We start from the raw sequence: 25,314 nt of genomic DNA, 5'->3' as shown, positions 1-25,314 counted from the left end.
CAGATGGACAAATCTGATTTAAGTGCTCTGATGATGAAAGTTAGGAAACTATGATTTTTTTTTTTTTCTCATTTAAACCAAAAGAGTAAAACCCAGTGTTGTGACAAATGGAAAGTGTTTGTATTTATAGCTTAGTCAGCTGAGTACTCTGCACACTGAGGTTGAATGCTTTTCCTTATTGCAATTGTTTTTTAGCATGCAATGATGCTTCCTGTCCTCACCCACCATGTCCGCTACCATCAGTGTCTGATGCATTTGGACAAATTGATAGGCTACACTTTTCGAGATAGGTGCTTGCTGCAGGTAAGTTATGAAAAAAATGAACTACTTGCTGGTTTATCTTCCTAATATTACTGAGTTTATCCATAATTCCGCCTGCTGTACAAACTTGAGAAATGCACTGCATTGCCACAGCTTGGACGTACTTGATTACTTGCACTGCAGATCTTTCAAAAGTTTCAGTTATCCCAAGAGACTTCTAAATAGAGACATCTGTTGTGCCTGTAGGCATACACCTACCTTTGCTCCAGTGGTAGCTCTGCATTTGCTTTAGATGTGTAGAAAAACAAATATATGCTTACTGAAAGACTGTCAGGTACATTACTCGTTATTTCCATGTAAGTTCTTTTTTTAGATATTTGTGAAGAATATGATGTTATTCTGCAGATGAGCCTACATGCTTTGCTCCTTCCTTTAATAGTCCGTTGTTCCAAAAAAGAATAACTTAAGTGTTGCTTTTTTATTCTGCATTTATAGCAAGTGAAAAGGAATTTGCAAAATTCTGTTCAGCTCTTGATTTCTACAAGTACATGATGAAATTTTTGCATTTACAAACACAGGCAGGAACTGGAGAGGAGAATTTCTTATTTATTTTAAATGCATCCATGTTGCATGACCAGTCATTTATGTAAGTGTTTATTTGGAAGTGATCAACTCCAGAAGGCTGACTCTTGGCATGGTGGCCCCTTTTCTCTTACTTTTTTCTGAAGTTACTGAAGGGAAATCGAGACTTCTGTTTAGGATTTCCCCCTGAAATAAGCATCCTCTCTCTCCACTGACTGGGGCTGAGAAAGGTGAATTTTCTCTGAGTTCAAAACATGCAGTTTCTCTATGTGTTTGGAGACCTTACTCCCAAACTACTTTAAGCAGAGGCTTTTGGAGAAATCTTTTCTCATAGCTTCTCTGTTTTCTAGAAGTTGGTTTCCAGGGCTTGTCCTACTGTCGCAGATGAGTGATTTAGGTTGTTTAAAGAATCACCGTCAAAAGTACTAGCAAAAAGTGGTTTTAATAGGAATTTATAAAAGCGTGACCTAACAAAGTTCTGTGGCAAGGTTCACTCTATCACTTACTACATGGATGAAACATACAAAGGAAAAATCAAGTTAAAATTCAGCTAGAATGATTTATACAGAGACTGAAGACGCAAAAGGGTAAAGGAGACCCTCCCGTTGAGTCACGAGGTTCAGAGAAGACCCTCTTGCTTTCTAAACTCCTGGTGGAGCTTAGGTGCGGCTAGGTCCAATCTTAGTCTCAGACTTGGACAACGGTTTATGTCTAATACAAAGAGTAAGGAGACCCTCCCGATGAGTCATGAAATTCAGAGTAGACCCCCTTGCTTTCTAAACACCTGATGAAGCTTAGGTGCAGCTGGATCCATTCCTAGTCCCAGACTTGGTCAACAGTTTATGTCTAGTGGAAGAAATACAAAGAGTAAGGAAATCCTCCCGATGAGTCACAAAATGCAGAGTAGACCCTTGCTTTCTAAACTCCTGATGGAGCTTAGGTGCACCTGGATCCACTCCTAGTCCCAGACTTGGCCAGAGATGTCTAAGGGATTATATGTGTCTAGCAGCAGTCTAAGGTTCATTCACAGTTTTAAGGTGGATCACAAGATTGTAGCAGCACTTAAACATTGACTAATTTAACATTTAAAAAATGAGTCAATAGAATTTACTACAGTCACAACAGTGACTTAATTACAGATTCGAGATGGCGATATTTATACTATACTTGCTATCTGGTACCTAAATCAATTAACACATGCACACACACAGAGACACAAAGATATATAAATGTACAAAGATACACCTGTTAAAAATTCCCCTTGAGTTCAGTGAAATATTCACTTCAAATGTCTCGGCATTTCTCAACGGGCAAGGGTTGAGCCTCAAGGAGTGAAGGGTTTCAGCGCAGGTCCCGTCGTCAGCTTTCGGCAGCGGTCGTCGGAACTTCGCAAACTTGAGAGTTTGTGAGGTCTGAGAGGCATCCCACTCAGAGGGAGATGCTGGCCGCAGCCCACTGTGGTCCAAGACAGCTCAAAGGTCCTCACTTAGGACCACCATTTATAGGGTCGCAAGATGATTGGCTTTAGTCATCCGTAAATTTCCATACTGGCCACAATCCGGGTCGGTAATTACAGAATTCTCAAAATTCCAGTAACGATGGTACCGTTCCACTCAAGCTGCCATCCGGGTAAGGAATGTTCCAAGACTGTCAGGGGATGATGAATTATTCCCGTTTTCATTCCCCACCTTGGCCAGGCAACAAGAGTTCCTGGTACGGTCAAGGGACACTTAACCGCCCAACTCATTACACAAAGGCCAAGGCCTAACGGGAATTCCTGAGGTCGTAGACCAGCCCAGGAGAGAGGGGGAGATGCACCACCACACCTACTGAAAGTTACTTTAAGCATTGAGCATCTTGTAGGATTTATTTGTTCACAGGCTGCCTTAGTTTTAATATGAAAGATAAAGATGCAGTGATGGAAATCTTCAAAATGTTGAGACCAAACGCACAAACCAAAAAGCAAATTGCAGTCGAAAAAGGGAGAAATCATAAAATCAAGTGCGTCAGCATTAGTCAAATTAATGTTTAGTTATAACAAAAGTACTTTTTAATGCTTGATCCCTGTGCAAATTTATTTAAAACCTCCAAACTTGTTCCAGAAGAGAAAGAGCTTTTTAAAAATGTGTATAGCACCAGTCACCTACTTAAGCATAGGCAATATTAGATGTGTAATTTTGCATTGATTTTTACCTGTTTCATCATGATGTATTCTTTTTAAAGTACAGACTGGGCAAGAAAGATTACGCTAATTTAACTATTCAGGGAAGTTGTAATGTGTCATCCAGTTCAGATGGAGCAGAAGTTGAGAATGTGCAATTATGACAAACTCAATAATATTAGTGAGGAATTAAAAAGGACTTGGAGAAAGTTCTTATTGTTGATTAAATGTAATTTTGCTCTTTAAAATAATTAAAATGAACTTCTCTAAGTCTTGTGTTTGGAAAGCCACAGACAATGTTTGAATGAACTACTGGAATGTCTTTGCTCACAGCCTGCAGCACCAGTCCTGCAAGTGTTTCAGAAGTAACTTTCCGCAGCTTGAATTTGCCAGCGTATCTCTCGTTTTATATACGAGGTGTGTGTACACATGCACTTATATGCACATAATATTTTTAGGTGTGTATGTGTAAAGAAGGAGAAAATGCATGAGTTTGCAGGATGGAGACATAAAAGCTAGCTGTAGTTCTACTTACTGCAGCCATTTTTGTAGTGGTGGTGTCAGCAGCAGAGTAAGCTTTTGATAATGCTAGGTGGTACAAGTGTAAAACAGAAGACCAATCCTGCCATTGCTGTTCACTTCCAATTGAAGAGTGGCCCTGTATGAGAGAAACAGTTCTTCTGTGAATAACCACTCCAGAGATAATATACTTGTTTGTTGTTGTTTGGTTTTTTGAAGTAGGGAAGTTTTATAGATATTTAAATAACCTAAATCAAATATGTGAATCATTGAGAAGCTCTTTTAGTTGTTCGTATTTTTAATATGAATATTTATGCTGCAATGTTAGAGTGAATGTATGTTTAAATAAGCAAATGTATTGAAATCAGGTCAGAAAAAACTGGTAAGCAAAACTCTTAGGGCAAATTGACAGTTCATGCTTTTTCTTTTCTAAACTAATTTTTCTTTAAAGAAAAAAAAAACTGTTGAAAGTTAATTAGTTAAACTGATGATTGGGCATAAATGTTGCTTCATTTTGACATCTGAAAAGTACATCGTACATGTAAATTGCTGGAACCAAGCTACTAATTGACGACATCACTTTGTAGCCTTTCTTCAGACTAAAAAATAACAATTATTAGCTACCAGTCTAAGATTTCTTTTTTCTTACATTTGCAAAAATACATCTAAGACTTTTTTTGCTGTATGTGCTACATTATAGCTTGCCATGACTCATCCAAGCCATCACTTAAACTTTGGAATGAATCCGGATCATGCCAGAAATTCCTTGTCCAACTGTGGGATTCGACAGCCAAAGTATGGAGATAGAAAAGTTCACCATATGCACATGAGAAAAAAAGGTATGCTGTTACACCACTACCATTTTTCTCTCACCTCACACTTAATCAGTAAGAAAACCTTTTGTCCATTATTATTTCATTGGCCATTGTTCTTCTGAGAGTTCTCTTCAGTGGAGGATTTCAATGGTTATACACAGACACCAGTGAGACCTTTCTAAAAGACTGGATTTTGCAAATTAGTCAACAAGTAAAGAGCTGAGAAAAAGCAAGGATAATAAATGGGAGGATGTATTTTCTTTGATTTTTGGCAAGTATTGTTTTCTTAATTTGCTGCTCAAGATGGTGAGCAAACTGGAGGATATTTTCTAAAAATGTCTTACTAACATGAAAATATGTGGTCTGTCTGCTGCAGAATATTCCTTACCCCTTAAAAGTATATTCAGCTGTAATGAAGTAAATTGTTTATTGTTTATGTAATGTTTGGAATGTCTTTTTCATGCAAAGGTGGTATTTTTATCTGGCTCTGAATGCAAAAATACAATAGTATTGTAATGGGACTGCGGTCAGTAAGGCAGAGAGCATCTGTCAGGATTATACTTGCTGTAAGTAAACCCTGTAAATAATAGGATGATCTTGTGTACAGCAATTAGAAAGTAACATTTTGAGTAATTATTTTCTAAGCCTGTTCGAATTGAATTAGTGGTCGTTTATTTAATAGTGCATTGTTTATATTTCTAGGGATAAACACCCTGATAAATATTATGTCCCGTTTGGGACAGGATGATCCAGCTCCTTCCAGGTAATGAAAATAATTGTTTGCAAGTAGGGAAGCTGTTGCAAAGGGAGATGTTTACTAGAAACAACCAACTTACTGTCAGCAACAGCTCTAGCAAATAGTTGAAATGAAAAGTCATTTTGAATTGGCTTTTATATTATGAAGATGTGCTGAACCTCCATTAGCAGTGACATAGTAAATGTTTGGTCATGCCTGCAGAAAACTCCCGAGGAAGGTTTTAACAGATAATTCTATCATTTTTGTTTATCCTTGAAATGAGGAGGGCTAAAAGGCTGCCTTTTTGCTTTCTGCAGACTAAAAAATAAGATTTGTTGTTATTGTTATCATTGCTATAAATTGGATTCTTCATCACGTTTCCTCACAGTAGCACCTTCCTGGCATGTCACCTTGTTAACATGAGTGTGATACTGAACGTGGGCTTTGCTGATTTACTGGTCCAACTTAGACATATGCAGAAACCATTAATGTTGTGATGTAATAATCCTTAAATGACCACTAAGAATTCTGTACAAATAAATAATGTTTAAGATGTGGTTTATAGCACCATATAGCCAAAGTGAAAAAACAAAGCTCATAGTGCTAATACAAGAAACAGTTGCATGTGAAATCTAAATGCATGAACTAGAGGGCAGAGTGTATTTTAGTTAACTAGTGCTATAACTGGGCCTTTTAAGAGTCATCATTTTGGAGGAAGCTCAGGAATGGGAGAAGTTGAATTCTGAATAATTAGTGCTGCAGTGTTCCCCAAATGCTGTTTCAGCTAGACCATGCCCTTTTCTTTGAGTCAGCCTCAAGCTTATTTCAGCCCTCTTAAGGTAATGTGAGATAAGGCTAAATTGCATTTATTTGCACGAAATAACACAGAAATACAAAATCCACTTCTGAGAGATTTGTGTTTTCTGCTATGTTGCCACACAGAGGAGTTGTAGTTTTGCTCACAGATTATTGTATTACACAGCAGAGGTACTTGAATTCTTTCAGCCCATAAGAAAGGCCTGCTATTTCAGAAATTAGACTAACTATGTAATTGTTGGGAGAGTGCAAATTACAATAAAAGCTGTCAAATACTTGAGAAGGATCTTCTGGATTAAAAAAAGAAAATCCTGGGGCAATGGCCTTGATTCTGTTATAATCATGTGTAAAGTCAAAATGGTGCTACTTATATGCTTTGATATGTAGAGCAGAAATTTGTACATAGAATCATAGAATCATTAAGGTTGGAAAAGACTTCTAAGATCATCAAGTCCAACCATCAACCCAACACCACTATGCCCACTACACCATGTCCCTAAGCGCCTCATCTACACGTCTTTCAAATACCTCCAGGGATGGTGACTCCACCACTTCCCTGGGCAGCCTGTTCCAAGGCCTGACCACTCTTTCAGTAAAGAAATTTCTCCTAACGTTCAATCTAAACCTCCCTTGGCACAACTTGAGGCCATTTCCTCAAGAAATATTTGAAGACAAACTCCCGTTCTTTTTCAGCTGCTGTGTTCTGTTAGTCCTTTGTTATATAAGCAGGCAGAGAGCTTGGAGGAAATGAAACTTTATGCAAAACAAAGGAAAATCAGGAGCAGTGATAGAAGAAAAAGAAAACACAGGAAAGATAAGATTGTACTAGCTTAATGGCATCTTTGAATGCATCTTCTCGTACAGCCATTTTTTCTTTTGAGCTCAAAGGAAGTTATAGAAAACAGGGCATTTAAAGGTGCTATGAAAAATTAAAGCTCCCTTGTAGCTCTGCCATACCAACGAATCTGTTGCAGAGTCATCACACCCTGCAGGTGTTGATGTTAATTACGTACACATCCCTAGTTGCAGGCACAAGACTGAAGACCGGCTATTTGTTTCAATCACCTGGTGCCCACTGATGGACAAAGAAACCCAACCTCAGTGCCAATCAATGGTGCTGTTTCCTTTCTCCATTTGTTAAGCTCTGACAATAGCTGAGAATGGAACGTATGAAAATTTCAAAGGTGGTGGTGTCAGTCCTGAGTTTCAAGATTCATGTAGTTGTTATTCTGTTTTGGAAAGGATTGTAACCCAGAGAGGGTGGGGGAGGCTGCAAGAATGTCTAGCATGGTTGATTAGCAATCAACTCTGATTTGTTCCATTTTAATTGTATTGTGTAAATAACCAGCATGTGTTACTTAGCTCATAGTAAACCTTAAAATGCCTTTTTCAGGATTAACCACAACGAGCGTTTAGAATTTCTGGGAGATGCTGTGGTGGAGTTCTTAACGAGGTAAATGGGAAATTCTTCAACAGTCCTCATCTTTGTATGTTTTTGTCATACCATTGGGCTTATTAAGCTTTGCAGTGTCTACACTATGACTGTGTATGTTTGCAGTCCTGCCTGATATTTAGAGCTGCACATTTGCGTACAGCTCTTTGAAAATTCCTTCAGTGCTGATGATACAACAAGGAAGATTACAAAAGGAAAAGCTGGAGTTTCGGTTTCATGGAGTGCAATTTTAAGTTGATTGGGGTTAGAGATTATTCAGCTACAGACGAGTTGAACTTTGTACCCTTTTTTAAAGGAAAGATATTTTATGGGTTCTTTTTCTCTAGTTGCAAGTTAAAAGCATTTATTGGTAATAATGAATATGTTGCAGTTCTTACATTTCTAGTTATTAGGGCTGTAGCTTGCATAATGTCTGTATGTAAATCATAGTTGAGCACAAATGTAATTTATTTAGAAGTAATAACAAAAAAACATGGTTCATCAAAAATTGTTCCAGTTTTGGTCTGTTTTGAGTATTCTGAAATCAGTGAACAATACAGATATGATCAGTTATCTCCATTGGCCTCTCTTACCTGAGCGCTAGAAGCAGGCAGTTTGCACAAAATAAAGATTATAATCCATTTTCAGCTGCTTTGTTCTCCTGTTTTTAATAGGGGATTAGTCTTGTTTACTGTAAAGCTTCTCTTTAAGCAAGTTCGTTATATGAATAACAAAACTGCCCTTACATCTCCATTCTCTACTAACCTCTACTAGCCATTAGCTACTGCGTATTAAAAGCTATTAGTCTATAAAGGTCTCCACTGCCCTTAAAACCCATGGCCTTTTCTCTCATACAAAAGTACAGGCTGAAAAGATGGAAGACTTGCTGATTAAAATGTCTTGCATTTTTCATTGTCATTGTTCATCAACCATCAGTTGACTTTCTGAGCTAACTTTTGTCTCTTAGCTACATTTCTCTTCAATAGAGCACATAAGCATATTTAAGTCTGAATTTTTTTTCTAACTCTCTTTACTTCAGATCTCTGCTTTTGTGCATTAGGATGCTTGATTAGATTGCCTCTAAGTTTAATAGTAATTTTTGTCCTTAAATAATCTTGTATCCATCTGCACTTTTCTCCCTGTGTACTCTAATAATTAGTGCCATCCACTGCCTTATTTGTGAGATGTTGAAAACCTTCTCTGTATGAACTTTCCGACATGGGTTAGGTAGTCATATATGAAGGTATTCAGAATCATTTATCCGTTACTCAGATCTTGGTTGGATCACTGAATTACTTTTTTTGTTTTGTTTCTGTTTTATGAAGGATCTTACTTGCATGATGACAAATACCATTAAAAGCAGTTGAAAGCCTGTGATTTTTACTCTTTTTTTTTTTTTTTAATGTCTTCACACATTTGATAAATACAGACTGTTGAGTTCTGTTCTTTGGCTCCGTTAGCATCTATTGAAGTACTGTAAGAAACTTGTAAAACAAATATCCTGAGTGGTGGTCCAGCCTGAACCACTGGTATCATCTTAAAGCACTGCGTACCTGCGGCTTGGAGTTTCTCAAGGCTGATGCTTCCCTCGTGCTTTATTCCTCAGCATCCTCTAGGTGTCAACCTTGCTGAACCCACTGCTGCCGATAGAAACCTTCAGCTGAGGGAAGTGCATGTCCTTGCAGAGATTTAGACATTATGTGCTGCCCAGTAGAGAAACAGCACTCTTCCTCCCCTGCTGCCAATGCTGTCCAGTCAAATATTACTGAGCATGGGGTTAATGTTTGTTTCTTTACCTTACTTCAAGCTGAGTTGCCACCTTGGGAAAGGACCTGTGTTACCAGCTAGGATCTGAGGGAAAGGCACTGTTCCCTAGAGGCACACGTGGTTCATCTTTAACCAAATGCTGACAGCATCTGATTTGATTTTTATTTTGCCAGTGTCCACTTGTACTACCTGTTTCCCACTCTGGAGGAAGGAGGATTAGCTACATACCGCACTGCCATCGTACAGAACCAACACCTGGCCATGTTGGCTAAGGTACAGTTGTATACGTCTCTGTATTTGACACCCATAGGTAGGATACTGTTAGCGCATGGATTGCTTCTTGGGGGATCTGCCTGCTTTGAACATCGGTGTCTTTGCCATGTTTTCTGTACAAGATTTGGGATACAGGAACTCTTTTCAGTTTGAAAGTTTTAAATATGAAGTAGGACTTAGTGTTTTTTCCAAAGCATGTTTTTAGGAGGAGTAATTTTTGCAGGCAGAAGGATAAGTTTTTAGGATGCTTATGTTGAAGGTGAGTCTATATTTACCGTTAAATTGCACAGGTAATGAAGCTGATAGTAGAAATTTAGTGAAGAAAAAGAAACAAACTGGTTGTTTATAAAAGGACTTCCTGATAGAATGTGTAGGGAGAACATGGCAGCAGGTGGTAGGGAAAGTGGTGAAAAAATCATTTTGTCTGCTCCCTAACATGTGCAGTCATTTTCAGATTTGCTGTGAACTGTGGAAGAGACATATATTAGAAAAGCTTTTGGTGAAAATTTGTATTTACCTCGTGGGAAAAATTGAAATGCCTCTGAATTTTATTTAATTTAATTCTGTGAATGACAGAGCTTTTTACATTTCCACATGATACTGGGGGGTGGGAATATGATATAGAAAGTTGATTAAGACTCTAATTGTAGATAATTTTGTATTCCCTTAGTCATATTTGATTTTGTTAGCATGTTTTTTAAAAAACAGTCTGAGACTTATTGATCTAATGTATTAAGCTGTGCACGCACACATGCGCACACACATGTCCACTGTGTATTGCTGATAGTTTTTAAGTGTTCATATTCACACAGTAATTTAAACAAGCATATCCAATCTTGAGATTTTGGCAAAAACTGCATGATTTCTAACGGCATCTTTTTGCTCAGTTCTCAGGAGAGGCATAGGGTAGGGAGTGAACTTTAATGATTTAGATAAGCATGAATTGATTGAAATGTTTCAAATCAGGTTTTGTTTACAAATATGATATTGAATTGCCTGACATTTGAATTCATGTTGTTATTTTAAAACCTGCATCAGGAAAGCACATGTATTCTTAAAGCTCTGTTCACAGCCTTTATCATTGTACATGGAAAACTTTTGAAAATTTTTATTGCAAAATTTTTTAAACTGTATTTATTTTTATTAGATACAACTGTAAATATTAGATATCTATACATTCCTGATTTCCCAACTTACCCGTTTTTTCTCTCGTACATCCTATATGACCTTCCTGGTTTTATTCCCTTTAATTATCCCCTGCAGTGTCATGTTGCATTCAGTTTACTTCCTCAATATAATTCTCAGCATCTCAACTTCTCTTGTGCGTGTGGAATGCTGTTTTAATGAGGATCAAATGATAAATTTCTGTAGCTTCTAAGTGACATTGTATCAGGAATTCTAAAAATAGTCTGAAACGTGTTAAGATCAAAATTGAGAAGCAAAACACATGCAGAGTATGCTGAATGCAAGCTCCAAAAATGGAGATAAGCCGTTGGAGGGAGGAGACACACACCAACACCCAAACACCACCAGTTAACATGAAGAAATGACAATAATCTGTAAGAAGTTTAAATTTGATATAAAACAATTAATGTTCCAGTTTTATGTTGACTCTAACGAGTGCTCCCTGCACTTTATAAGGTGCGATGGAACATTGTAAGCGGTAATTCCCCGGGTTCTGGAGCAACGAATAAGCTCTTATTCATTGAAAATGGAAGACTCCTTTTTTTTCCAATTGAAATGTGTCTAAAACGCGCACTTCAAGCAACGTAGTCTCCACTTTTACATCTTAAATGGTGAGGAGGGTGAAGTTGAAATGGTTCTAGGAGGGTGAAGTTGAAAGTTAATGAGAAATTAGTCGGTAGAAACTCACAACCAGTTGGGAAGAACCTATTCTCATACAGACTTTGCAAGATGCACAAATCTCTTCTTTAAAAATCTCAATAATGGTTTTGTGTCAAAAAGATGAATATGTAAAGAGAACCTAGTAGCTCTTGCCTGCATTTCTGTAGCAGAATTATCATATATTATATAAGATATCTAACTCACTACCTGAGATTCTGACTGGCTAGCAGAACTATGGTTTAGGCAACAGATGAATCTTAATGATGCACATTGAAATGAAAAAGAAAGCTAGGTGGCACTGTGGATTAAAGTATTGGTCTTCTGCTTGCAGTGCCCAGAGGCTTTTGTTACTGCCACCTGTTCACACTCTTAAAGAAAAAAACCAGATGTTCACTGGATTGTGTCTACCAGAGTTCCTGTTCCTCTCTGTTGTACTTTATGTTCTTCTTGTAGGCAAAATCTTTTTCCTCAGTGTTAACTCCTCAACCTTTGAATGTCCCTTTGGTGTTTCTGAAGGCAAATCACATGAGGGCAAACTCCTAGCAAGAAACGCAGCACGTTGTACCATCCAGCCAGTATCAGTCTGTTTTTCTGTCACACCCTCAGCCCTCCTCTTGAACTCATTCCTAAATCTCACTAGTAACATGTTTTGATCTAGCTTCCCTTGACAATTTGGTTTGATAATTCCTAGCTTTCCCACGCTATCACACTCTAGTTGCTTGCCTCTGATAAACAAATATGAAGTCTTCCAATTTTAGCTTATGTCTGAACTGAAACTATGGAGAAAAGCTTTAAAGTTCTTTCAAACCAAGTTGCTGCATAATAATAGTGTAGTTGAACTCTAGTGATGAGAACTGGTACTCTAAAGCCACGGTTTTAACTCTTTCCACATATTCTGCAGAAGCTGGAACTAGATCGATTTATGCTTTATGCTCACGGTCCAGACCTTTGCAGGGAATCAGATCTCCGCCATGCCATGGCCAACTGCTTTGAAGCCCTAATAGGTAAAGCATGTGTATTTGTATGTGCAGACTGTTATGTTTTAATATGCCTACATGCCATGTTGACTGTGATGGAGGAGATGTGGGTCTGTGTTGAGTAGTGTTAGTAAGGGTAGGTGATAGTAAAGCGTCTTAAATCTTCTTCGTCTCTTCCCATCTCCTGCACATATGCTGCATGTATAACATGATGAGTGTGCAGTTTTACAATGAAAATGTCATCTTCCGTATCCTGCGTCCCACGCACTGAAGATGCACCCGTTTCATACCGTTGTGACGCAGCACTTCTGTCTGTCACCACAGAACTCCACCTCTCATGTGCCACCATGGCCTGCCACCTGCAGTCGTCTGGGGGGAGTGGTTCAGTCACCATGGCCTGGCAGGAAAAGTCCAGGTTCACTGCTTCCAATAGTACTTGCACAGACCTGCAGAACGTGGAGTCGCACTTCAGCCCTGAATTTTAAACTCTGCAGCTTGCTTTCTGAGTGCACCAGGCACTCCCAACCAGGTCACCAGCCCTGGGGGTGAAGGTTTCCTCTGTGCCCTGCTAACCTTCTTGGGTGAATTAAATGAGACATTTGCCAAGTAAATATTTTTTGGTCTTTGCATTTTCCTTACAAATAAAAAGCATGGCAATATGCCATGGCTGGTGTAATAAAGCTACCAAAACCCTCTAGCTGAGGATGAAGGGGAGTTGTGTCAAATTTCCTCTTGGGGACCAAGATGCTGATTAGTGACTGGCTGCGCTAGTCGATAAATTTATGTTGGAGAAGAAATCAGGACTGCCTGACCACAGTTACCAAATAAGCAAGCAGTAAGGCAGAAATCTGATCTGTTATATCCACACAAGGTCTATTTTAAATAGCATATTTTTATAAAACTTTACTTGTTTGAGTACACAACGCAAGCTAAGTCTCACTGATTTGGCTTTATATTCATCCAAATGTACTGTACAGGATATTAGCCATGGGAACGATTTAGCCCTGATCCAGGTCTTTACATATACACAAGCTCCTGAAGCATTTTGTCCTGCTTTGCAAAATAGATCATAGTTGGCTTAGATGTCAACAGTTCTGTAGATTCTGCCTTGGGCCAAATTGCATTTCGTCTTATCAAGAAATAAGAGTTTTCTTTTTAACTCTATTTTGCTTTCGATAAGTGCTTTGATCTTTAATTTTAAAATAAAAAACAAACAGAAAAGAAATGCTAGATATGTATCTGTGGCTTTGTTCATATACTTCAGCTTGTCTAGGATGTAATGATGAGCACTGTTTGGCAAGCATTGAGATTTGCTAAGAGAGCTGGCTTGCTGCTTAACCTCCAATACAAAGTTGTTCACAAAGTTAATTGAGCAATAAGATTTTGTCAGGGCCATAGCTAAAATCTGGGAGCTTGTTAAGGGACTATAAAAGTATATGTGGGGTCTGGAGCTCCTACTTGGGAACCTTTGTAACAGTCTCGTGCTTCTTCCCTGTGATGAAAATAAAAACCAAAAGTATAAGCAGGCTGCTTAGGACCTGGTTGAAATTCTGTGCTCTCATAATATGCCTCTGGCAAGATAGTCTTCTAAACCCCCAAACTGTTCTCCAAAAAGTCCAAAGAAAGTAGTTGACCTAGTGAGGAATTAAAAGGGAAGAGAGGGGAAAGACACAGCAAGGCAAACCATGTTCTCCCTGTATGTGGGTACATCAACTCCCTTTCTCTGTGTTCTTCATGTAGCTGTGTGTTCCCTTTGCTTTTGTACAGATGTGCTTACAAGAACGAGTTTGAGCTTTTCAGAAGCCCTCCTGTAAATAGTATCAAAGGACAAAATGTTGATACTGAATTTATGAAGTGCCTGTGCAGATACAGAGTGTATATGATACACACAAAAAATACAATATGCTAGCACAAGTTTTGCAGAGCTTGTTACTAATGGGCATGTGGAGGGCTAGTGAGGACTGTATATGCAGTTTATTAAAAAAAAAAAAAAAGTAGCATAATCTCCAGAAATTGAGAGATGCAGAGTTCAGACAACGTATTATTGTGATATTGGGGAGACACTGAGGTTTGGAATAGTCCTGATACATCATTTATATTGCAGAATGTAATGTTGTTGAAAGTACAGAATAAATAAAAATTGTTTGCTAGCTATTGAAATGTATTTCACAGCTTTCACTATCTATGTGTATGGTATAGTTAGCTGATCACTGGAAACTACTTTTAGAAATAAATTGCTTCTAGCCTAATTTGTTTAAACTTTGCTCTTTGGATGTATAATTTTCTATCACTGATTTAAATATTTCAGGTTTTTCTGTGCATTTTATGACCATTGATTTATGTTGGTGTTTAACATGCTTTGACTTTCTCAAAAAATTAGGTATTACTACAGAATGCATGCTTTTAAAAAATAAATGTAATGGAGATGAAGAAGGCAGAGATCTTTGACTTTCCTGTGCTTAGTAATTTTCTAAATACTAATGCGTTATTGGCCTTTGACATATTGGTCCCCTCATGTAGGAGCTGTTTATCTAGAAGGGAGCCTAGAAGAAGCAAAACAATTATTTGGGCGTTTACTCTTCAATGACAAGGTATTTATGTATTTATATGATTTGATTTCCATTTTAAAAATAACTGAAGGCATGCTTTCTTGTCCATTGTTTTACTTGAGAATCACAAATGAACAGGAATACACCTGTTGTACTTAGTTCTTGGAAACGGAATGTAGCATAACGTGTTTAGGACAGCAAGCTGCACTGCTTCAGGCAAAAAAAGTACAGTGTTTTCTCAGGTGTGCTCTTTGTTGGTTGGCTTAGGGAAGGGCGGGTGATGTGGGAAACCAGCAGACTTCCATTCAAAGTGCTGCTCTAACAACAGAAATGGGTGCTGTGGATCCAGGCGGCGTGCTTTGGGGAAATGATGCACATGTAGAGCGACTATTCCTGTTTCATGAGTTAAATCCTCCCACCCCTAAAAGTTTTAAACATATCTTTGAAAAAAATGCAGGGGATTTCATCCAGCATTTACCCAGTTGCATAATAAAAGTCTGATCTAATCTTGCATACTGTGTCTTAGAACACTGTTAGTTGGAATTTATCCCATATAATGGCTAAGGAAAGTAACCAGTATATACTGCTGGGACAATACATGTGGCAGTGGTGAGGGGATGAATTATACAGTCTTTTCCTTCTTGAAAGTCTCTGAGTCTGTGAAATGACAAAGCTTGTTAGAAATAAAGGTATTTTGAAGCCTATTGTAACTCAGTGTTTATTTGCTGCTCAGTGCCTGTAGTGAAGGAAGCCTGTATGAAATAGAAGAAAATAAATTTTTTTTTTTTTCTTTTTTAGTCCTTGCCTTTGGTGAAGTCAAACTTGCTACTGAGGAGTACTTGCAAATAAAGTTAGTCCTGAGGCTTAAACAAATCTGTTTTTTTTTTCCTTTAACCACTTTTTATTTGGTTCAAGGATTTTTCCACCTCTTTGACACAAGCTAATTGGGAGAACTACAGGGCAGTTTGAACAGCAAATACATGATTTTAAAAATTAGTTTGCCAGCACTATTGAATTTGCAATAAGCAGAGCCAGCATCTGAAATAGTTCAGTATTTCAAGTAATGACATTTTATTTAGTACTGTGGAATTTGTTAAATGACTCCCTTGAGCATTAAAGGCATCTCTCAATGTTTGCAGGACCTGCGGGATGTATGGCTTAATTATCCACTACACCCACTCCAAGTAAGTGTATCCCTTTCTGTAATAAATTTCATAGCCCTGTTTTATTTTCAGGGATGCTTTTCCATAGGTTTCCGTTGTAATGACATCTCAGAAATTGTGCTAAAAAGTAGCCAAAGGAGTATATATATTTCCCTTTGTGTCTGTTTTTGTTTTTGTTTTTTTTTTAAATAAATAATGAGTCTCTGCCTCTCTGAGGATTAATCATTCACCTTTCCTTGGCTCATGTTTGATATACAACTGTGTTTCTCATACAGTAAATCCAGTGAGAGGTAAGATTTTGGCGGCGGCTTGTTCATCTTCTCGAAGTTGGGGGAAAAAGGGTACAGAAACAATCTAGGTACATATTTTGTTAACCTGAAATTAAGATTGAAACCTTAATAGTAGGAAGGCACATTAGTTGAATGGAATAAGAGTGCAATTCTGAATTTTTTTTTGTGTGTGTGTGTGCGCTCAATGATAGCATGGTTGTTTCAGTGGTTCCAGTAGCTTTAATACCAAGTAAACACTGAAATTATGAAGGTGTCTGAAGGCTAATTTATCCTCCATGTATTGGAGGATACAAGTTCACAAGTTGTTAGTTCATAAGGCTGGAAGTTGGGAGAACGGTTTCCCAGTCCTTGTTCCCTGACTGAATTCTGGGGGAGACCTAGAGCAAGTCACAGAGCCTCTCTGCACTGTAGCTCCTTGTCTTCACGGCAAACATGGTAGCATTTTCCAAGTGTGCGGGGGTGCTGCAAAAATAGCTGTATTCCAATTGTCATCCGATCAGTTAGTAAGATGTTCAGGATCGTACGAACATCTGAGAGGTTTCTTTTGTCCAATCAAACCTCTGATGTTTTGTACAGTCAGTTTGACTCCTTTGAAACTTTTTATGAGCACACCCTTCCAGCAGAAGGTCACTTTGAGGCCTCCATCTGAAATGTCTCATATATTTGTATGGATTTTGCAATGGGTACATAGACAAAATCTTCAGCAACAAATCAGTGCACATGAAGTGTTTTTTACAACCAACTCTCTGTGAGTGTAAATAGAAGAGAGTCTTACTGGGAAGATAAACTTTTGAGATTCACCACCAGCATTGCATGGTGGCACAAGCTCCCGAGAAAGTTATTCTTATTCTAGATTTCTTTCTTTTCTCTTACTTTATTTTATTTTAACCTCTTTATCTCTTCTTTCTCAAAGAAGACTTGGACTCTACGTAGAGATTGGAGACAGTCAGTATATGCAGTTTATCATTTCTTGCTACTGCTTTAACTTGTGTGATGAAAATCTATTTTCTTCCATTTCCCAGAAGCCATCCTAGCTCTCTGCTTACCAGTAGGGGAAACACAGGCTGCTCAGCTTGGCCTTTGGGCACAGCTAGCCTGAAAATTTTAAAAATTATTAAAAGTCACCGTAACAATATGGCAAATGAAATGCCAATTAAAAAAAAAAAAAAAGCTCTGTGTAAGATATACAGAACTGAAGGCCTGTAACCCTGTTATTTGGCAGTAGTCAAGTCAGTAGAATTAGTGATGAAAAGAATAATTAGTGATCACTGGATAAATGTGGTCTCTTTAGAAAGAGTCAACTTGTAAAGACAAGTCCTGCCTCACAAATGAATGGGAGATTTTAGAGGAGACAAAAAAGCATGTGATGATGCAGATGATACTGTCTGCTGGGCTTCCTAAGAGGCTGTTGGAAAGGCACTCACGAAAGGCTTTTAGAAATGTGTTTAAAAAAAAAAAAAGGAAGGGAAAAAAAAAAAAGCAACTCCAGTGAATACTGTCAGTCCTTACAAGATTTAAAGGAATGGCCGAAACATAAGAAATGGAGAACAGGAGTGGAATGACCACATCTTACAAGGGATGGAGATCACTGGCAGATTTCCCTAGGGATCTTTGCTGAAGTACAGGCTGTTTTCATCGACAGCTTAGGGAAGAGGATGAGCAGTGAGGTGGCGCTTTGTTGACAATACCAAATTATTCAGGGTAGCAAGGACAACAGCAGGGTGAAGAATTGCAGTCTGATTGCAAGAATGCAAGAGTGAATAACTGTGGAGTAGAAAAGCAGATGAAATTCTGTGTAGGTAAATATAAAGAACTGTGCATGAGGAAGCAAAAAGCAGTCTCAGCTCCACATGCAACTGAACTTCAGACTGACCGTTATCACGCAAAGGTAGGATTTTGGTGCTGGGATATGTAGTTCTATGAAAATGTCAGCTGAAAGCTCCGTAATTTTAAGGAAAAAGTCAAACTGAATGTAATCAATTAATAGAAAAGGGACAGGCAACAAACCAAAAAAGATCTTAATGCCACTTTAAAAAACTGTGGCTAATCTTACTTACTGTGCCTACTTACTTAGGCATCCTCATCTGGATGATTCCTCCTCTGAGGCATTGCTATACAAGAGGGATGCCCAGAGTGGCCAGAGCAAATGCCTAAGCCATTTCCCAGCTCCAGAAAGCCATTTAACAGTGTCACCACATCAAGAACATCAGACAAGAAACTGATAAGAAAAGATACTGACCCAAAGTGATAATTTTAATTTTCTTGTGTTATTGTGCCCTTTTGAATTTCATATACTAGGTATTTATTCTTGATTTTTGATAGTGAAGGAAAGCGGGAGAAATAGATTTGGTTTTTGTCTCATCTTGACATGCTGTCAGTCTGCCAGCCCTATTCTAATAATTTTTGAATCTGTTGCAAACAATGTGATAATATTAGAAAACTCAGACACGTACAATTTTACATGTTTTGTGAAAATAAGTAGCCCGTGCTATCCACATGTAGAGACGAGATCATATAAGCAATGTGTTATAAATGCCTCAACTGTTAAAAAAGCGTACATCAGAGCTCACATCTTCTTTGAGTGGTAATTATCCAAGACAAAAAGCCAGAGGAAACTGGGTTTTCTCAGTTCAGCTGTCCATAGAACGACTTGTTCACTGTATTCTTTGCCCTTGGTTTACAGAAGGCTTGCTTTTCTCTGAAAAGTTCTAAAACAGTGTCAGTTTGTCATTGTTTGCATGTCATTTTATTTACAGCTGCAGGAGTCCAATACTGACAGGCAACTCATCGAGACCTCTCCAGTTCTTCAGAAGCTTACAGAGTTTGAGGACGCGATTGGAGTCATCTTTACTCATGTTCGGCTTTTAGCACGTGCATTCACTCTGAGGACAGTAGGCTTTAACCATCTGACTCTGTGAGTACACAGCAAGAGTCCTCATGTAGCTCTGTTGGTCCTTCTGTTAGTATCCCAAATCGCTTTATTTGTAGACCAACTCTAGATGTTATATCTGTTCTCCAGAAGAGAATAGAGCAGCTATGTTCGCAAGTCCGCCTGGCTCAGTATCCCGTCTCTGACAGTAGTCAGTAGTGGATACCCTGGGAAAGACTGCAGAAGATGTTAGCCATCCCGGTGTTTCTTCTGAGCTTCCCGCACCATTGATATTTGCACATCACTCCTGAGACAGTAGCAAAACATACTTGGTGGTACATTTGGGCAGAGGAAAGAAGTGAAAGCATGCTCTTTGGTCCAAGTGCAGCCCTTGTGTTCTGTAGTGTGTAGAGCTGCCAGGCCCCGTTTTAAAGCAAACGGTAGAGCCATACCAGTAGTTACCCAGTCCAGGATCTCACACAGGTTTAAACCCTGAGCCATTTATTTCTTGTGAACGGACAGACCTTTTTCTCTATTGAAGTCATTGCATTCATTAGTTCACTTTCTTATAAGAAGTTGCAGGTAGAGACCTTATACCATTACAGACTTGATGTCAACTGCTCTTCTCCTTCAATTAGTCCCAGATCTGTGATCTAATAATTGTATTTATATGTAGCTACCCTGATTTGCTTTCTTCCTGAAAGTTGTTGTTACAAGAGTAATGAACTGTGTTTTCATCTCACCTGGTTAACACTGGAAAATTGTCTTAAATGCATTTGGAAATGAGCGAGGCTCACTTTCAGATCACTCTTTATTTTAATTTGTGTGTGCATGCTGGTTTTGTTTTTGCCTCCCTGAGTGCTTATTGATTTTGCTGCATTGATGTCTCATTTTTCAGAGGCCACAACCAGAGGATGGAATTCCTGGGTGACTCCATAATGCAGTTGGTAGCCACAGAGTATTTATTCATACATTTCCCCGATCATCATGAAGGGCACTTAACGGTAAGACTGCCATCAATCATGCTCTCCGGAAGAGCAAGAGTGGGATGGAGACTGAAATTATGGGAGCAGCTAGTGAATTATTCTGGATTTGATTAATAAAAGAAGCAACCACTGCTCTTAATAAGGCTTTGTTAATTTTAAGTCATGAGCACTGCAATGAATAGGAAATGATGATTTATGAGCCCAGTGCAATAATTTTTGTTCTGTCTGTGAAATGGATCAATAATTTTAAGGATGTCAGTGATGAGATTGGGAGATAAGACTAGTTCTTGTTTAAAGATGGGTGTCTTAAACCATTTATTTAAATAGGCACATCACATGAATTTTTTTTTATTCATGACTTCTAGACTGTTGAACCTGCAACCAGACAGAGCTATGTTTTCTGATAAGAAGTTTTTACAATCTATTTTAATCTGGTTTTCCTGTTGTCTTCAATCCAGAACTCCTGTGGTAGTTTTTGAATTTAATTTTACTATTGTTATAGTCATCTGTTGTTGATTACTGTAGCCTTTCAACCTCTCTTATCTGGGCTCTGAACAACCCAGTTTGGGGATCTTTCAGCAATTTACAGTACTTTAAACATAGGGTGGTAGTATCTGTAGTGTTTTTTCCTGATTGATTCATTTAGTACTGCAGCTAGACATTTGTGGCTTTATTTGTGAGGAAGAAATTTTCTTAGTCTTACTAAATTTTTCTTAGTTTTCAAGTCTTGACTAGAATAAAAAAGCGATACATATATCAGGAATATAAGTCGAGTCTTCTATTTAAAATTAGGAAGTAGCACTGTATGTTTCTTAGCTACTCAGAGTGGTTTTCTCAAATCAATAAAGGGATGGTGATCCTAGTCTCTGGCAGGCAATGTGTTTTCAAGAATATGCTTCTTGGGTCTTTTGGGCTAAAGCTGTTTACAAGAAAAAAAGTACATGCTCTGACTAAAAGTAATTTTAATTTTTCTTCACCAGTTCTTAAGTTTCGTTTACATTTGTATGGATTCTTCTGCACCATGCAGGAGACAGAGTAGATAAAGCCTGAACTTTTGAAGTAGAAGTTAAAAGGGGAAGAGCCTTGTCATATTAATTCTTCAGAGAAACAAAACCATAAGGCAGAAATCCAAGATTGGTGGGGATTTTTTTCTCTGTGGGTGACTTTTAAGAATGTAGGCATCAGTGTTGTTATAGTAAGATAATCTTTCAAGAACTATTTGGCAGGAAGTGTTGCTCTTAATGGGTGTAAATACTCAGAACAATGATCAGAACGTCTATGTGTTGCTTAATTTAATGATTAGTCAGTTGGCAAGTAGAACAAGTTGCACAGTCCAAGTTTGTAGAGGAAACTGCAAAGAGTGGAATGGATGCTGAAAACACATTAAGATATGGAGAAGCAGGCAATGCCTAGAATAAAATTTCAATTCTGGGGGTGCGCATGCAGTGAAAGAGAAAATTGTCTTGAATGTTTTTAAATTTGAGGACAAATGAAATGAGATGTGTGAGGAAGGAGACTGATGATGTGGGATCTGAAGAGAAACAGCAAACACTGAGCTCTTTCTCCTGTTATCTGGAAACACACTTACATTCAAAGTAATAACGGAACATCAAGCTGAATGGTGTCTGTAGTGTTGAGGACAATTTTGGTGAAGGATGGGAAGATTCCACTTGACTGGCAATGCAGTGGCTTCCCAGTGTATAGTGATTACTTGTGGAGAGACATCTGTAAATTAACTGTATTTAAGAAAAAGAAAGGAGAACATAGTCTTCTCTACATATTTTGAGATAGCCAAGTGATCTGCGAAAAAAGAGCATGAAATTTTGTTGGCTGTTGGAAGATACAGCTTCTCCAGTACTGGCTTGTGCTACAGTCGTACTGTATGCTGTGTGAAGATGGAAGAATAAAAAAAAATGGCTTTGTAATTAAAGTTAAGCTCCAGTTGAGCGTCTGTCACATGTTACAACGTCTGCAATGATGCAGGCTGTGTGTTGCCAGAGTGGAGACTAGCTCTAAAAAAGTTGCTGGGAAGGCACAGGTACCATGTCTTCCCCGTATTGTTAAGGGGAATTGAGTTGCTTGCTAGATCACACTTTTAGAGAAGGCAAATTCTAATACGGAGCAAGTTGATAACCATAGTGCTAGAAGGATTTTTTCCATCTCTAATTCACTGTGTAGTGTATATGTTGCTCTTTGTTTTAAGATACTACTAATCATGATTACGGGTCCCATCAAAATAAATACTCTGCAAACACAGCAAAAGAGATCCTTCTTCTCTCATTACAAGAAACAGATTTTTGTCACATGATACTGCGCTTCTGTCTCGTAGGTTGCATATCCTGCTTGGGATTTTGTTGGGGAAAGTATTGTTTATTTATCTTAAGGACATGAAAGGAAAGAATTTTGGAAAGGAACAAGTAGAAGATGAGTTTAAGCAGAGGTTAGGGAGGCAGGTAATAATCCTATCTGCAGTCTGCCTAGTTTATGAAGATCAAGTTGTGAGTATCTGCTTCATACATCATTGCCAAACAAATTATGAACATACTGTTCTTTATTTATCTGTTGTCAGAGATGAAGTATCAAGTGCAGCAAATAAATCTTGATTTTCATAAGCTCAGTTGACATGCTGGAGCCAGGTAGCATATAACTTGGATCTAATAAGCTGAGCAAATGTGACATGGAAGACAAAGAGAGAAAAAATGTGCATGCAGCTTCTCAACTCTAGATTACATATAGACAGTGGAAAAGAGAGACATTCTTTCCCTCCCACCCCCACCTCCCATAATATCCCTAACTTCTTAAATTAATGCTGTTTCATTTAAAGCAGAAAAGCAAACAAACAGGAGAAAAGCTCACCTTAGCCAGGTGTTCTGGTTTCGGCTGAGCTAGAGTTAATTTTCTTCCTAGTAGCCGGTATAGTGCTGTGTTTTGGATTTAGTATGAGAATAATGATGATAACACACTGATGTTTTAGTTGTGGCTAAGTAGTGCTTACACTAAGTCAAGGACTTTTCAGCTTCTCATGCTCTACTGATGGAGAAGGCTGGAGGTGCACAAGAAGCTGGGAGGGGGCACAGCCAGGACAGCTGACCCCAGCTGGCCAAGGGGATATTCCATACCATATGACGTCATGCTCAGCATATAAACTGGGGGGAGTTGGCCAGGGGGCAGCGATTGCTGCTCGGGGACGGGCTGGGCATCGGTCGGCGGGTGGTGAGCAATTGCATTGTGCATCACTTCTTTCGGATATTCTTTTATCATTATTATTATTTTCTCTTCCTTTGCTGTCCTGTTAAACTGCCTGTATCTCAACCCATGGGTTTTACTTTTTTTTCCAATTCTCTCCCCCATCCCACCGGGGGTGCAGGGGAGCGTGAGCAGGCAGCTGTGTGGTACTTAGTTGCCGACTGGGGTTAAACCACACAATGCCAGGGGTTCAGAAAATTGTATGAAAATTTAAAATTCCAAAATACTTCTTTAAGCTGTTATGAGGTTTAAGCAATCTGCCTAGAGCCTGGGTTAAACACTTCAGGGAACTCTGCTGGAGAACCAGATGTCCTGGACATTGTCATACATTGAAAATGTTAGAGCTGGATCTTTGTCAGGCATGCATCGGTTCATCTATACTGCCTTCAGTAGAGCAAAGAGTACATACAGGCTGTCTGGCTATGTATTTTCTTCTCTGGCCAAATGAATGGAGCAGCTTCCTCATCTGCTTGTTTTGAAACACTAGACTGTCTTGTTTTAATGTGCATTTGTTTTAATTACTGCCTGTTTATTTCTTACTTAGTGGACACTGGGGACTGCTCTATAGACTCCAGAATATTGTATGTTTATACTTTATGTGGAAAAATGTATATAACTGTGTATTACTTAAACTAGAAAAATGCAGATTAGCTGAAAAAGTACAGGACTGCTGAAGAGATGGTATATGATTGCAAAGAAGCTCGCAAACAGTCATTTTAAATGCAAGACATGTCTACAGAAGTAATGTGTCCATAGAATAAATAAAATTTGGTGAGAAGAATTGAAACAGAAGGAAAAAGCAGCAGTAGAAAGAATGAGTGTGTGTTTATGTAAATCATTTGAGGCGTGCTGAAACAAAATGTCAGTAAACTGAGAGAAGTGAGAGGCTACAAGGATAAAAGTAACTTTTTTTCCTCAGTTCTCCCTACCTTTTATAGTTTGGCATTGCTAATTTCTTTCTATTGCAGCTGTTGAGAAGTTCTTTGGTGAACAACAGGACACAGGCCAAGGTGGCAGAAGAGCTGGGTATGCAAGAATTTGCCATCACTAATGACAAGACAAAAAGACCTGTAGCTCTTCGAACTAAGACTTTGGCTGATCTCTTGGAATGTGAGTTAATTTGGTTATAACAGCTTAGTACTTCTTTTTAGTAACTTCTTTTTCCTTGGGGCTTGTTTAAGAAAGCCATTAGAAATCCCCCAAATCACTATTAAAAATGTATATTCAGGTTTTCGAGTGAATTATGCCTATACCTCTGAAAGACAGATTTTTGAACACTAGCTTACATTTTTGAAGTCTGTATGAAAGCATGAAGGAGGTGTAATTGCAGACACAAAGTTGTAGGCTTAGAAATTGAGGGGTCACGGTGGCCAGGTCAAAAGCATGTCTAGAAAGTTAAAGCTTGTATTCCGAGTTGAGCTATTTAACAGCAGTTTCAATGTTTCATTAATATGTTCTTGTCACTACTGGAAGATAAAGTAGTTCCTTCAGCAGGTGAATGTTTCTATGGTTCATTTGACTGTATTTTAGGAGGTTTCAAAATGGTCATTCCACAAGAGGGAAAGCTACATTGAAATGAAATTCTTTTCAGTCCTCTTACGAAAGTTTGTGCTACCTTCTTTCCAAAGAAAGTGGGAACAGTGATAAATATTCTGCAAAGAAAGTTAATCTGTGTCATGTATATTTTGATGTATTTTGTGAGTCATTCAGACCCTTTGGCTTTTGCCAAATCCTCTTAGCAATTGAAAATTGCACACAAACGGGAGCGATTTATATCTAAAACTTTTTTATGGTACCCAGTAGTGATTTATTTGTAAGTATCCATGGCCTCCTGGTTAAAATGTGAGATTAGGAACTGAGTGTTGTTTCTAGCTCTTTAAATGACTGAGTGGATTTGGGTAAGTCACTTAATCTCTTGGTCAACTTTATTTTTTCCTGTGTGTGCAGGATAATAATACCCTCATCAGATCACTGCTGTGAAACATAATTGAATATGGCTTTAGAGCACTCAGAGATACTTGTTTCGA

General features: G+C 38.3%; 1 protein-coding gene across 5 annotated transcripts in view; it reads left to right on the top strand.

Moving 5' to 3' along the window:
* Positions 1-25,314, top strand: part of DROSHA (drosha ribonuclease III) — a 76,300-nt gene that overhangs the window by 44,279 nt on the left and 6,707 nt on the right. For 4 of the 5 annotated variants that reach the window (XR_012672445.1, XM_075142505.1, XM_075142503.1 and 1 more), the window contains 11 exons: positions 196-303; positions 4,224-4,362; positions 5,041-5,101; positions 7,284-7,343; positions 9,263-9,362; positions 12,109-12,211; positions 14,705-14,775; positions 15,873-15,917; positions 18,943-19,100; positions 19,954-20,059; positions 24,256-24,397. Coding sequence is in view for 4 of the 5 variants with exons in the window: in XM_075142505.1 (XP_074998606.1) it covers positions 196-303; positions 4,224-4,362; positions 5,041-5,101; positions 7,284-7,343; positions 9,263-9,362; positions 12,109-12,211; positions 14,705-14,775; positions 15,873-15,917; positions 18,943-19,100; positions 19,954-20,059; positions 24,256-24,397 (1,093 nt within the window). In the remaining variant the exon portion in view is untranslated. Of the gene's footprint in view, positions 1-195; positions 304-4,223; positions 4,363-5,040; positions 5,102-7,283; positions 7,344-9,262; positions 9,363-12,108; positions 12,212-14,704; positions 14,776-15,872; positions 15,918-18,942; positions 19,101-19,205; positions 19,383-19,953; positions 20,060-24,255; positions 24,398-25,314 lie in introns of those variants that run through there. The other variant, XM_075142506.1, reaches the window with a different exon arrangement.

Source organism: Calonectris borealis, chromosome 2, assembly GCF_964195595.1.
Source record: "Calonectris borealis chromosome 2, bCalBor7.hap1.2, whole genome shotgun sequence".
NCBI lineage: Eukaryota > Metazoa > Chordata > Aves > Procellariiformes > Procellariidae > Calonectris > Calonectris borealis.
This window is presented reverse-complemented; position numbering and strand designations above follow the sequence as displayed.